This window comes from Leptonychotes weddellii, chromosome 11 (genome assembly GCF_054177405.1).
Source record: "Leptonychotes weddellii isolate Sample4059 chromosome 11, ASM5417740v2, whole genome shotgun sequence".
Taxonomy (NCBI): domain Eukaryota; kingdom Metazoa; phylum Chordata; class Mammalia; order Carnivora; family Phocidae; genus Leptonychotes; species Leptonychotes weddellii.
In genome coordinates, this window is record NC_138379.1 from 57,681,349 (window position 1) to 57,694,006 (window position 12,658).

A 12,658-nucleotide genomic window follows, 5' to 3' on the forward strand; every position below is an offset into this window, starting at 1 on the left:
GGGCTACCACTGCAGCTCCCTGCCCCGCAGCCGAGGCCTCCGCTGCCATCTGTGTCACTGCCGTGGGACTGGTTGTATGATTAGGCCACAGTCTTTAATGAGTAAACAAGCTCCTTTCTGTGGTGTTCTTGGCCACGCATTTATGGAGTTTCTGAAGGGCCCCAGAAATTACTGCCAGGCACAGCACGACCTTTATGAGGACAAGTGAACTGTGGAGGTTCATTACTACTCTACTGGGAAGCCCCCATAAAATCGGTTGTCCTGGACACAAAAGTGTAGAGTTGAAATCATTGGAGCATTTTACGAGAATTCTGACCTGGATGGGGTAAACCTCGGTGCACTTCCTTTCCAGTGACTCAGTATTACTGAACTGAAGGATTGCTTCTTGTTAGGAGGTTCATTTCATTTCCTGTTATTCTCAATTACATTTTCAAAGCATTGAGAATTTCCAGTGGAGTACATTGGAGTATACTTCAGTTTCTTAACATCATTTCTGTATTCAAATATTCAAAACATTTTTTCATAACCGTATTGTTTCAACTAAATTAACATGGCTCCAATGAACCGGCCAGCCCCTGTGGAAGTCACATACAGGAACATGAGATTTCTTATTACACACAGTCCAACCAGTGCAACCTTAAACAAATTTGTAGAAGAACTTAAGAAATACGGAGTTACTACAATAGTAAGAGTATATGAAGCCACCTACGACACTGCTCTTGTGGAGAAAGAAGGCATCCAGGTTCTGGATTGGCCTTTTGATGATGGGTCATCACCATCTAACCAGATTGTCGATGACTGGTTAACTCTTGTAAACATTAAATTTCGTGAAGAACCTGGTTGTTGTATTGCTGTTCATTGTGTTGCAGGTCTTGGGAGAACTCCAGTGCTTGTTGCCCTAGCACTAATTGAAGGTGGAATGAAAAATGAAGATGCAGTACAGTTTATAAGACAAAAGCGGCATGGAGCTTTTAACAGCAAGCAACTTTTGTATTTGGAGAAATATCGTTCTAAAATGCGGCTGCGCTACAAAGACTCCAGTGGTCATAGAAACAACTGTTGCATTCAATAAGACTTGGCTCCCTGATGTTGTTGCCTTGGAAATGGAACTTGAGACAGGACTTAATTATCGTACATATTAGCCAGCATGTAGGCTTAATGAATGACAAGTCTAATGAAGCTTCCATAGGAATCATGAAAAAGCCACAAGCTTGACAGAATTGCAGCCTCTATGTTTGGCTTCATACTATTCCCATGCCAGAAAAAATATGTAAGAAATTGAGAGATTAGGTGCCAAAATATCCAGCACAATACTTGTATATTTTTAGTATCATATATAATTAAAATCCTAGAAATTATGAACAGCACTGTAAACCATATGTGGTTTATTCCTTTAGTCCTTTCAGACATTGCAAGTATGGCCTATGTGGTTATTTGTTCCTTCATGTTTACCATCCCACATGAGCACCAGTATACATCAGGTTTTAGCAAAAATTGATTTTTATTGGATTCTTACCAAGACTTAGGGGATTATTTAATGTATTTCTATTAAGCTCATTTTGTGCTGTTATGAAAACCTCCATTTTGAAAAATCACAAATCTGTGGTTAAAAGTTCATGTAAAATACACAGTGTACAGAAGCACATGTGTGATGTCTTCAGACAAAAAAGTCTTATAGTTACTTTAATGTTTACACTTGGGGTGCAACTTAGAGGGGGAGGGCCTGAAGACAGAGTGGGAGGAGGCTATGAAATATCTCTAGTAAAATGTTTCCTTTGTCTTGTGCAGGATGTATAGAATAGATCTTTAATTTAGCAAAAAAAATTCTTTTTAAGGCAGAGATGCTTTATAGCCCAAACATTTCTTATTTATAAAATTTCTGAAATCTTGAAATTCTTCACCATGTCTATTGGAAGTTGTTTATTAACTATTTTTCTTTGAAGCATATTTTTTCTTGTCTTCCCAATCAAGAGAAGTGGGTTTCTACTAATGAAGTGAGTAGGCATCTAATATTTTATATGCTTTTTGAACTGTGCAACTTTGTATTTGGATACCTGATACTTTGTTTTATTATGTAATTGATAAAATGGTGACCTGTATTAATGCTAGTTTAACCATATATTCATACTGTCTGGGAATATAGTTCTTCAGGAGAAATAATTTCAGTGTTCACCATTCACCAGCTAGTACAAGAGCTTACCCATCTAAATAAATAATGAATTGCAGGAGGGAGAAAGAGGCAGGATGGTAGAAATGTGTTAATATTGGTAAAAGTGGAAGCAAAGGCATTACTAGAGATAAAGAAAATCATTAAACTTTCAAAAGTTTCAATTCACCAGGAAGTTATAACAATTGTAAACTTTATGCATCAGACAACATTGGTCCAAAATTTATAAAGCAAATATGGAGAGAACTATAAGGAACATTAACAAATTTACAATAGTGGTGGGAAATTTTACTATCCTTCTTTCAGAAACAGATCAAGTAGACAAAAATCAGTAAAGATATAGATTTGAACAAAACAATTAAAAAGCTTGATTCCATGAACATATAAGGGGCATTGCAACCGACAGTGAGAATCCATATTATTTTTAGGAGTGCATGAAATATTTTATTACATTTGACCATAAAAATTTCAGCAAATTTAAAAATATTTAAGTAATACAAATAACTTCTTTGACTACAATTCAGTTAAGTTAGGAAGAAAGTTAATAATATCCATACATTTGGAATTTTGAAAATCTGTGTCTATAGACTTCCAGATAGGGTATAGTAGGTTGTGGCATTCCACCACCTACCTTATAACAACCAGAAAAATAAAGAAAAATTTATAAAGTAGTATGTTTGAGGACATGTGAGAGCTGTGAAAGCAACAAGAACTAGGTGAATAGGAGTTCCAGAGAGGGAGGAGCTCTCCTGAGGTGAGTGGCCATTCCCCGCCTCTCCCCCCCCCCGCCCCATTGGGGGCATTCACTGATTCTGGACGTGGACAAAGAATCAGACTTGGTCCAGGTAGAAGGTCTCTACTGAGGGAAAGAGAAACCCAGACAGGCTTTTGGTGGTCATGTGGGACTGGTACAGCAGATTGGAAAATTGAGAAGTTTGGCCATTTTCCTCCACATGTTGCAAGTTGAGTTCCTCAGGAAACCTATACTAAATCTGAGATTTGCATTTGGAGATTTACTGGGGAGTTGTTTCAACACCTGTGGGGGAGCAACAGAACCAGGAAATGGCGGAAGTTGTTGAATGGTGATACATACAGTTGTAAAACTGGCCTCAGCCAATCTTGCAAGGAGCTCTGAAGCTGGGATGACCACTTATGGATGTCCCCACTTGAGGTGAAGGGGTTGAATGTTTGGACTTGAATCAACCAGCCATTGGATGCAGGCTGCCCCTGGGGATAAGGGCATACCCTTGGATGAAGTACCTTCCTTCAGCCAAGTGCAATTCCCAGAGAGGGATGCAGCTGTGAACCTTCAGCTGATGATACTTCTGGCAGAGTGTTTCAGACCTGCAGAGGGATCTGGGTGGTGCAACCACAGCATCCACTGTACTAAATGACACTTGCTGAATTCTGGGGCTATGTATGAGAGCCTGGGGAGTTAGAATGAAGATTTAAAAGACAGGGAAATCTCCCTTAATTTCATAGTGCTTAGGAGACCAAGCCCTGTTAGAAGAGGGGTTCCAATCTTCTCCAACACTGTATTTTTTATTATAGCCATTCTGTTAAGTGTGAAGTGATATCCCATTGTGGTTTTAATTTTCAAATGACCAGTGATATTAAGCATCTTTTCATGTGCTTGTTAGCCATTCACATATCTTTTGTAGTAATATGTCAATTCAAACATTTTGTCCACCTTTTTAATTGGGTGGTTTTGTCATTTTCTTATTGAATTATAAAAGTTCTTCATATATTCTGGACCCAATGTCTTTATCAGATATCTAATTTGCAAGTATTTTCTCTCAGTCTGTTGCTTGTTGTTTTCTATCTTAATGGTATGTTTCAAGAGCAAAACTAAAAAAAATTGAATTACAGTTTATTAATTTTTCTTTTATAAATCATGCTTTTGAATTTTATCTAAGAACTCTCATCAGTCACCGTTTTCTGCTATATTTTCTTCTAGAAGTTTTATAGCTTTAGCTTACATTTGGGTCTGTGATCTATTTTAAATTAATTTCTGTGTATGGTGTGAAGTAAATCTCTTTTTGTAATTTTTTTATTTTTTGAATGTGGATATTCAGGTGTCACAGTATCACTGAAGTATTTTGGTAGCTTTTTGAAAGTCAGTTTACCATAAATGTAAGGACTTAGTTGTGAATTCTCAGTTCTTTTCCCCTGATACATTTCAATTGATCTACATACCCACACAGTCTTGATTATCGCAGTTTTATAGTAAGTTTTGAAATTGGATAGTGTACTTTTTCTTTTCAAAAGATTTGGCTATTTTAGATCCTTTCCACTTCCATATAAATTTTAGGATCAGCCTGTCAATTTCTACCAAAAAAAAAAAAAAGCCTACAGGGATTTTGATATAGTATTGAATTTATAAATAATTTGTGGAGAAAATTGCAGCTTTAACAATATTGAGTTTTCAAATCCACGAATATGGAACATCTCTCCGTTTATTTAGTTTTTTTTCAGATCTTCTTTGTCAACAGTAATTTGTGCAATTTTTGTAATTTTCAGTGTACAAGACTTGCACTTCTTAATTTTCTAAGTATTTTTTCTTTTTGATGCTGTTATGAATGGAAGTATTTTATTTCTAGATTGTTAATATTGCTAGTATATAAAAATACAGGTGATTTTTGTTTATTGACCTTGTATCCTATGACCTTGGTAAACTGATTAGGGGAGAGAGGGAGAGAGCGAGTGAGATAAGGGTTCTATTCTTTGGCATTTTCTACATATAGGATTATGTCATCTGTGAATATAGGCAGTTTTACTCTTCATTTCCAACTTGGATGCCTTTTCTTTTTCTTTTTCTTTTCTTTTCTTTTTTTTTTAAAGATTTTATTTGACAGAGACACAGTGAGAGAGGGAACACAAGCAGTGGGAGTGGGAGAGGGAGAGGCAGGCTTCCCGCTGAGCAGGGAGCCCGATGCGGGGCTCGATCCCAGGACCCTGGGCAGACACTCAACGACTGAGCCACCCAGGTGCCCCTTCTTTTTCTTTTTTTATTGAACTGGCTAGATCCTCCATGTTGACCAGAAGTGATGACAACATCCTTGGCTTGTTCCAGATCTTAGGGAGAAAGTATTAATTCTTTCACCATTAAGTATGATGTAAGCTGTTGGTTCTTCATCAGGTTGAGGATGTTCTCTTCTATTATTGGTTTGTTGAAAGTTTTATCATAAATGGATGTTGGATTTTTTTCAAATAGTTTTATCACATCCATTGACTTGATCTTATGGTTTCTCTTCTTCAATTTATTAATGTCATACACTATGATGATCCGTCTTTAAATGTTAAAACAACTTTGCATTCCTGGAATAAATCCCCCTTGTTCATTGTGTGTAATTCTTTTATATTGATGGATTTGGTTTGCTAATATTTTAAGATTTTGCATCTATATTTGTGAAGGATATTGGTCTGTAGTTTTCTTGTGTTGCTTTATTTGGTTTTTATATCAGGGTGATACCAGTATCATAGAATGATTTGGGAAGTGTTCCCTCCTCTATTTTCTGAAAGAGGTTATGAAGGATGGGTATTATTTCTATTTTAAATATTTGATAAACTTCACCAAAAAAGGCATCTGGGCCTGCACTTTTCTTGGTGGGAAGATTTTTTTTTTTTTTAAGATTTCTTTATTTATTTGACAGAGAGAGAGACACAGCAAGAGAGGGAACACAAGCAGGGGGAGTGGAAGAGGGAGAAGCAGGCTTCCTGCTGAGCAGGGAGTCCAATGTGGGGCTCCATCCCAGGAGCGTGGGATCATGACTTGAGCTGAAGGCAGATGCTTAACGACTGAGCCACCCAGGTGCCCCATGGTGGGAAGATTTTTAATTACTAATTCAAATTTTTTACTTCTTATAGGTTTATTGATTTCTGCTCTAATCTTAACTTGCTTTGGATTTTGTTTCTAGAGGGAGTTTATGTTATTGCTTTGAGATTTTTCTTTTTTTCCTGATATAGGCATTTATTTAGAACTACAAAATTTTCCTCTAAGCACTGCTCTAGCTAAAACTCACTAATTTTGATATTTTTCATTCAATTCAACATATATATAATTTATGCTGCGATTTCTTCTTTGAACCATGGGTTATTTAGAAATGTATTATTTAATTTCCAAATGGTTAGAAATTTCCCATTTTTTTCTGTTGATTTCTTTTTTTTTTTAATAAAGATTATTTATTTGACAGAGAGAGACACAGTGAGAGAGGTAACACAAGCAGGGGAAGTGGAAGAGGGAGAAGCAGGCTTCCTGCAGAGCAGGGAGCCCAATGCAGGGCTTTATCCCACCCAGAGCTGAAGGCAGATGCTTAACGACTGTGCCACCCAGGCGCTCCCTTTCTGTTGATTTCTAATCAAATTATTAACTCTGTCCAGGATGACTTCAGGAGCCAATTGCATTGGAACTCCGAGGATGAATGATGTCTCTAGCAGAAAGCTGGGGTGAGCTGCTATTTAATTGATAAAGGGCAAGGAATGGGAAGGAAGGACTTGACAGATGGAGACCAAGCATTTATAAAGGTACAGGCCTGAAAGTGCCTTGTTTAGTGTGGTTGAAACAAAGGAAACGTAATTTGTATCTTCTTTATGTCTTGGTCAGTATAGCTACAGTTTATTTATTTAGTTGATCTTTTCAAAGAACCTGTTTTGTTTCATTGCTTTTCTCTACTATTTTTCTTTTCTATTACACTGAGTATAAAGGATGTGCAGTTGGGGTACAGAAGTTGTGGGCCAGGACATGGAAAAGATAGTGTAATGGTTCCCTGCTGTTGAGATTCCAGCTTCACTTCAAATCCTCTTCTGAAGACTTTCTCTTTCCCCATGAGCTCAGGGATTATAGAACAGGGCTGTTTTCTCAGGGTATGTTTGGCTGAGCACCAGCACCAAGGAAGCAGATGTTGGAAGAACAAGACCTGAGCAAGGGGTGACTGGTGTCTCTGCTAATTACTGTTCTAGGAGTCCAACAGTCCTGAGACTGTGAGGTGGCCACATAGGGCAGTGGGGCTCTTGAGGCTGAGCTGGCAGCAAGGGTGGGTGGTGTTAGGTCCCTTAGTGTGATTTACTGTTTTCTATGTTATCCAATAAAATTAGAGGTTGGAAGCTGTCATCCCAATAGGTTCTAGAAATTTATCAGGGTCTTTGATTACAGGGGCTGTAGGCTTGTCCCCACCTCCGCATCCCATGGTGTGGGCTCTGCTAGACATGAAGGAGGTGAAAGCTGTGCTTGAACTTGTCTAAGAAATTCCCAGGACAGACTGAAGGCATTCTCTAAGAATAGTGCCCCGGTTTGCTGAATTCCTTCAGAGTGAAGTGTGGGAGAGAGAGAGAGTTCCAGAGTCAGGAAAATGACATCAAGTCTTCCCTAGGACTCCATGATTCTCTTCCCCTCACTGCCTCTCTTCCTCCTCACTCCTTGGCCTGCTGACCCTCCATACCCACATTTCTCTAGTTTTCCTTTTAGTAATAACCAAAAGGAATCCTAATATTCAATAGCCCACATGTCAGGGATAGTTTTTGACTAGTGAGTTGCCTTCAGTCACTCAGCCCTCATACCCATCTGAGTCTTGAAGGGTGTGTATTCTTCCAGCAGGGATTGAACTCCCTCATGGGTGGGCCATGCTCTCTAGTCAGTGGCTGCCCCTACCTTCCTCATTTTCCCATGCCTCCTACCCATCCTTTACTCTTGGGACTCTGTACACATTTCTCCCCCTGAAGCCTTCTCTTACTTCTCATACGAAGTATCTGCTCCCTTCTCTGAGTACCCTTGACCTTTATCTGTACTTCTTTCATGGACTTAACCACTTTCTCCCTTGTGGAAAAATGAATTGTGTCCATATCTCCTTCACTAGACTCTGAGCTCTGTAAAGGCAGAGTTCTAGGAAGGATTCTAGATTTCCACAAGATCTAGCTAATTGTTGGCAATTAGATGAAGAAATTCTTGGGGAGGAAGTCAGGGTTATAGAAAAGTGAATTCTCAGGGCCTCAGGGACAAGGCTCTCATTCATTGTGTGCCTGGGTATCTCCCATCACACCAGAAAGTTCAAAGGAAAAACACAGGGACAAAGATGGCCATTTTAGAACCCATTTATATTGTCAGTGTTACTCTGGGCTTGTTCCAGCCTCACAGCAGCCTCTGAGACTGCATCACACTGTTTGAACATTCATGGCTTCCTTGGGCCAAGTATAGCTGTCCAGTGTAAAGGAATCATAGTCTGGAGTGTAGACCAGGGATCTTACAAAAGCCTCCTTGTCCTTGGGCTCCGGGTAGTAGGAGGCCAGGTTGTGTTTGTACGCGAAGTCAAGGACCTAGGGAAAAACATATTGGCTGAGGAACTGGAACTAAGGAGGAACCTGCCTAAAAGTTGCCTAAAGGTTGCTTGGGAGCCTGTGGAAGGGTAATAGCCCCTGCGGAACCATGAACTGTTGTCCCTGAAGCCACTCGATAGGAGGGATTTTGAGCTTTCGCCTGGGTAGGAAGCTGCGACGCAGTGGAATAAATACTAGGCTGGGATCGAGAGGCCTCAGACTCAAGTCTGCCTCTGCTTCCAAATGCCTGTGGGTCCTCAGAGGTGACATTATCCTTGCTGAGCCTCAGTTTCCTCATCTGTAAAGTGGGAATAATGAGACCTTTCTCTGGAGTAGTGTGAGGATAAAATTAGGTAACAGGCAAAATCAGGTGTCCAGTAGCTGGTATTTTTCCCCCACTAAATGTGGGTGGAATTGGGAGAAGAGCCTGGACATTGTTCTCTGGGTATTAGATAATGGTTTCACAAGAGCATTAATCTCAATATCCCAAAAAGGAAGGAAATGGATAGGGTGGAGTTGGGACTATGAGCTGGACTGTTAGTCTTGAGGGCTGATTCTGGAGCCTACAATGGGCAACTCATGGGGAGCACATGCTGTTGTGCAATGCATCTTCTGAAATTATTTTTAAAACTTATAGAAAATGTAAAATATATATGCTAATAAAAATGATAGTATAATAAACCCTAATGCAACCATTATCTATATTTAACAGTTATCAATGTTGGGCCAGTCTTTATTGCACTGTGTTCTGATTCTCTGAAAACCCATCATCTCTGCAAAGTCTCTAGGAAGACATTTTTCCTTGGAATATTCCATGAACATGATCATCCTGTGGCCCAGCCTTTCTGAGAAAAAGGGGAGGAATGAGCATTTTCGCTACACTGAGTGTAGACCTTTCTCACTGTCCTCTTTAACCTTCAGAACTCTGGGAGAGAGGAATTACCATCCCCTTTGGAAAAGGAGGAAACTGAGGCTCAGGAAAGTGAAGCAATTGGCAGAGCTGGGACCTGATAGCCAGAGCTCTTTTCATGATGATATGAAAATTGACCTTTCTGTATAAATGGGCATTTATGATTCAGTTTTAAAAAATTCCACCCACATTCTGGTCCACAAGACTATGGACTTTGTTGACCTTTTTGCCTGGTGTTTGAGGGGAAATCCAGGAGCTTTCCCAGAACTGGCCTGAGGGGGGTGTTGGGGGTGGGGCTTGAGCTGCAGGCAGGAGTTTCTCATCCAGCCTCTGGATGGGAGCTCAGGATGTCTCCACAGCTGCCATCCCCTTAGCTCTCCTAAACTCATAGAGAGAGGAAGTCCTTGAGCCTCACTAACCATATTACTGGGGGTAGGATGCTCCTTACTTTGATGGCGATTCTCAGAGACACATCTCGGATGGTGCTGAGTGGTGGGTACAGTCTCCCCTGGGACAAATGCTGCTCAGAGACCTCTTGGGCAATTTGCTGGGGAGAGAGAACCGAGGGGAATAAGCTGAGTTTCTGCCTTCCCAGAAAAAGCCCAAACCATTACTCCAGAGATTCACCTCGCCCCTCATAGGTGGCCAACCATTGCAGTTCCCATTGTAGTCTCTGCCCTCTCATGGCCCCAGGGCAGCTTAATGCGTGGGCTTTATTATTTTTTAAAGATTTATTTATTATTTTAGAGAGCGGGTGAAGGGCAAAGGGAGAGGGAGAGAGAGAAAATGGAGCCCGATGTGGGGCTACATCTCACGACCCTGAGATCATGACCTGAGCTGAAATCAAGAGTCGGACGCTTAACCAACAGAGCCACGCAGGTGCCCCAATGCTTGGGCTTTTAAGCAAAGACATCCTTTTCTGTACTGTGAAATTGGCTGAGAGTTTAAACTACACGAGATCCGAAATTCTAAAGGAGAATCACTAAGACCAAGATGAATAAACTTGTGGCTTGTAAAGCAGACTCTGGGATCACCCCATGGCTGGTCCAGCCTATTGCACAGAGATCCCTGAGACCCTCCCTTCCTGAGTTCCAGCCTCTCCCACATCCTGGGTGCCCACCTAGGTCATCTTGTCTCTCTGTATTCAGAGCTCCTTGAGCTCTCCCTTCCAGTCCTGAGCAAAGGCTTCTTCTGCAGTGAGTGACACCATAAAGGGGCCTTAGGCTTTATCTGAATGAATGCCCTAGGCACAGCATCCTGGGAACAGCCCCTCCCACAACTTCCTTCCATGGTTCAGAGCTGGTCTCTGAGGCCCAGCTCTCCCCCTCAAGCCTCATCCTCCAGCCTCAGGCACTGGTGCTCGGCCAGCCTTGCGGAACAGCCTCTGTTATGTGCTGGCTCTGAATCCACTCCCACCTGATCTTTAAATTTGGGAAAAGCCATGGTGCTCTCTGAGAACTGTGTCCCAGAATGGATGAACCAAAGGAGTTGGTCTTGCCTCAGAGTTTGGCTGACTTTATGGATGTGGGCCTCCTCCTCTTCCGCCTCATTTTCATGCTCCTATCTCTCCTTTCCATCTATTCATTCCAACATTAACTGAGCTCTATGATATGCCAGGCTCTGTGCTAGTTGCTGAGGATCCATGGCAGAGAAGCCTTTTTCCTCCTGTAGTCTGGAGTCAGTGGACAATTAACAAACAGGTACAACAATTACAACATAGAAGTGAGTGCAAGCAGAGGGGGCACAGAGGCATAGAAGAAGGCAGGGCCTGGTCTGCCATGTACGGGAAATCTTCCCAGGAGATGCGACAGCAGCTAAGACCTGAAGGACAAAGTAAATTACTCGAAAAGGGAGAGGCAACATCACATGTAATTTCTTGGAGAGAGACAGCAGGAGGGAGCATGAGTTCTAGACTGTAAAAAGAACACTGGCTAGGTTGATGGGAGGGGGAGGCTAAAGGCTGGAGAGGAAAGGAGGGCCTGGTGATGACATGCCTTATATGGAAACCATGTGAAGGAGTTAGGGCTTTATCCTGTAAGCACTGAGGAGCCATTCAAATGTCTGAAATGAGCAGAGACATGGACTGTTCTGGGTTTTCAAGGATTTTTTTGGGGGGGGTATAGAAGATGGGATCAGAGGGAAGCAGGATTTCCATGGCTAGATCTGCATCTGGAAGAGTTATCCTGCAGAGTGAAGAGATGTATCATGTATGGTGGTCACTTCTCAGATGTTGGGCACTGGTAATGCTCTGCTGCAGCTTGGAGTAAATCATCAGGGGCCATCCTGGTGCTATTGCTCACAAACCCAGTGACCTTGGGCATGTAACTTAGACTCTCTGTGCCTCACTTTCCTTGTGTATCACATAGGAATAATCACTATATCTATTTTACAGAGTTGTCAAGGTGGAATGAGATATATAAATCTCCTAAAAGTTATAGTAGTTTTTTCCATAGGAAAATCAGATTCAACTTAAATTGTCTTAACTTAAAAGTACCCCTTTCAGAAATATAACTTGCCAGCCCTTTAAAGACCAGACTGTCAGCTTCTAGAAGGGAGGGATCTTGTCCCAATTGCAGCAAGAGATTAATAGGTGGATTGAGGAGAGGTTCCTGTGTAGTTGATGGACACTTCATGAAGTGATGGAGCTGACCTGTCCCAGGCACTAGGAGGTGGGGGTGTAGATGCCTCTTGGGGTTACAGAGGAAGGCTCTAGCAACCATCTTTCTGTGCAACAGGGGAGTTTGCTTTCAGGCTAATTTCAAGTAGGAAATGACTCTTCCCATCCAATGGGGGGGGTGATTCAAACAGCTTCACCCATAGCCACGGGACACCACCACCACTGAGAGAGCAATAAGAAGAAATACACAGAAGAGTCACACAAGATGGACAGAGGCCCATGGCACAAAGCCATAGCCAGCATGCACATGGCTTGGGGGAGGCTGACAAACCTTTAGGAGACACTACTTGCATATTCTTGTGGCGCCAGTGCTCAAAGACCAAGAAGAAGTAAGAAGGAACCTAGAACATGAGATAGTTCCTTGTGGGACTCATAGAAGACTGAAACAGGAAGAAATTGACAACCTAAATAGACCAATAACCAGTAACGAGATTGAAGCAGCGATTAAACACCTCCCCAAAAACAAGAGTCCAGGGCCTGATGGATTCCCTGGGGAATGCTACCAAACATTCAAAGAAGAAATAATACCTATTCTACTGAAGCTGTTTCAAAAAATAGAAACAGAAGGAAAGCTACCAGACTCATTCTATGAGGC

General features: G+C 41.4%; 1 protein-coding gene and 1 pseudogene across 6 annotated transcripts in view; one reads left to right on the top strand and one right to left on the bottom strand.

Annotated features, from left to right (window-relative positions):
* The first annotated feature begins 543 nt into the window (after positions 1-543).
* LOC102728225 (protein tyrosine phosphatase type IVA 1 pseudogene) lies at positions 544-4,559 on the top strand (annotated as a pseudogene).
* A 3,679-nt stretch (positions 4,560-8,238) lies between these two features.
* ME3 (malic enzyme 3) overlaps positions 8,239-12,658 on the bottom strand; it is a 188,374-nt gene continuing 183,954 nt past the window's right edge. For 5 of the 6 annotated variants that reach the window (XM_081798983.1, XM_031031114.2, XM_006736201.3 and 2 more), the window contains 2 exons: positions 9,835-9,933; positions 8,239-8,476 (listed from right to left, as the gene is read on the bottom strand). In XM_081798983.1, the coding sequence (XP_081655109.1) occupies positions 8,315-8,476; positions 9,835-9,933 (261 nt within the window). In that variant the 3' untranslated portion in view covers positions 8,239-8,314. Of the gene's footprint in view, positions 8,477-9,805; positions 9,934-12,658 lie in introns of all 6 variants that reach the window. The other variant, XM_081798982.1, reaches the window with a different exon arrangement.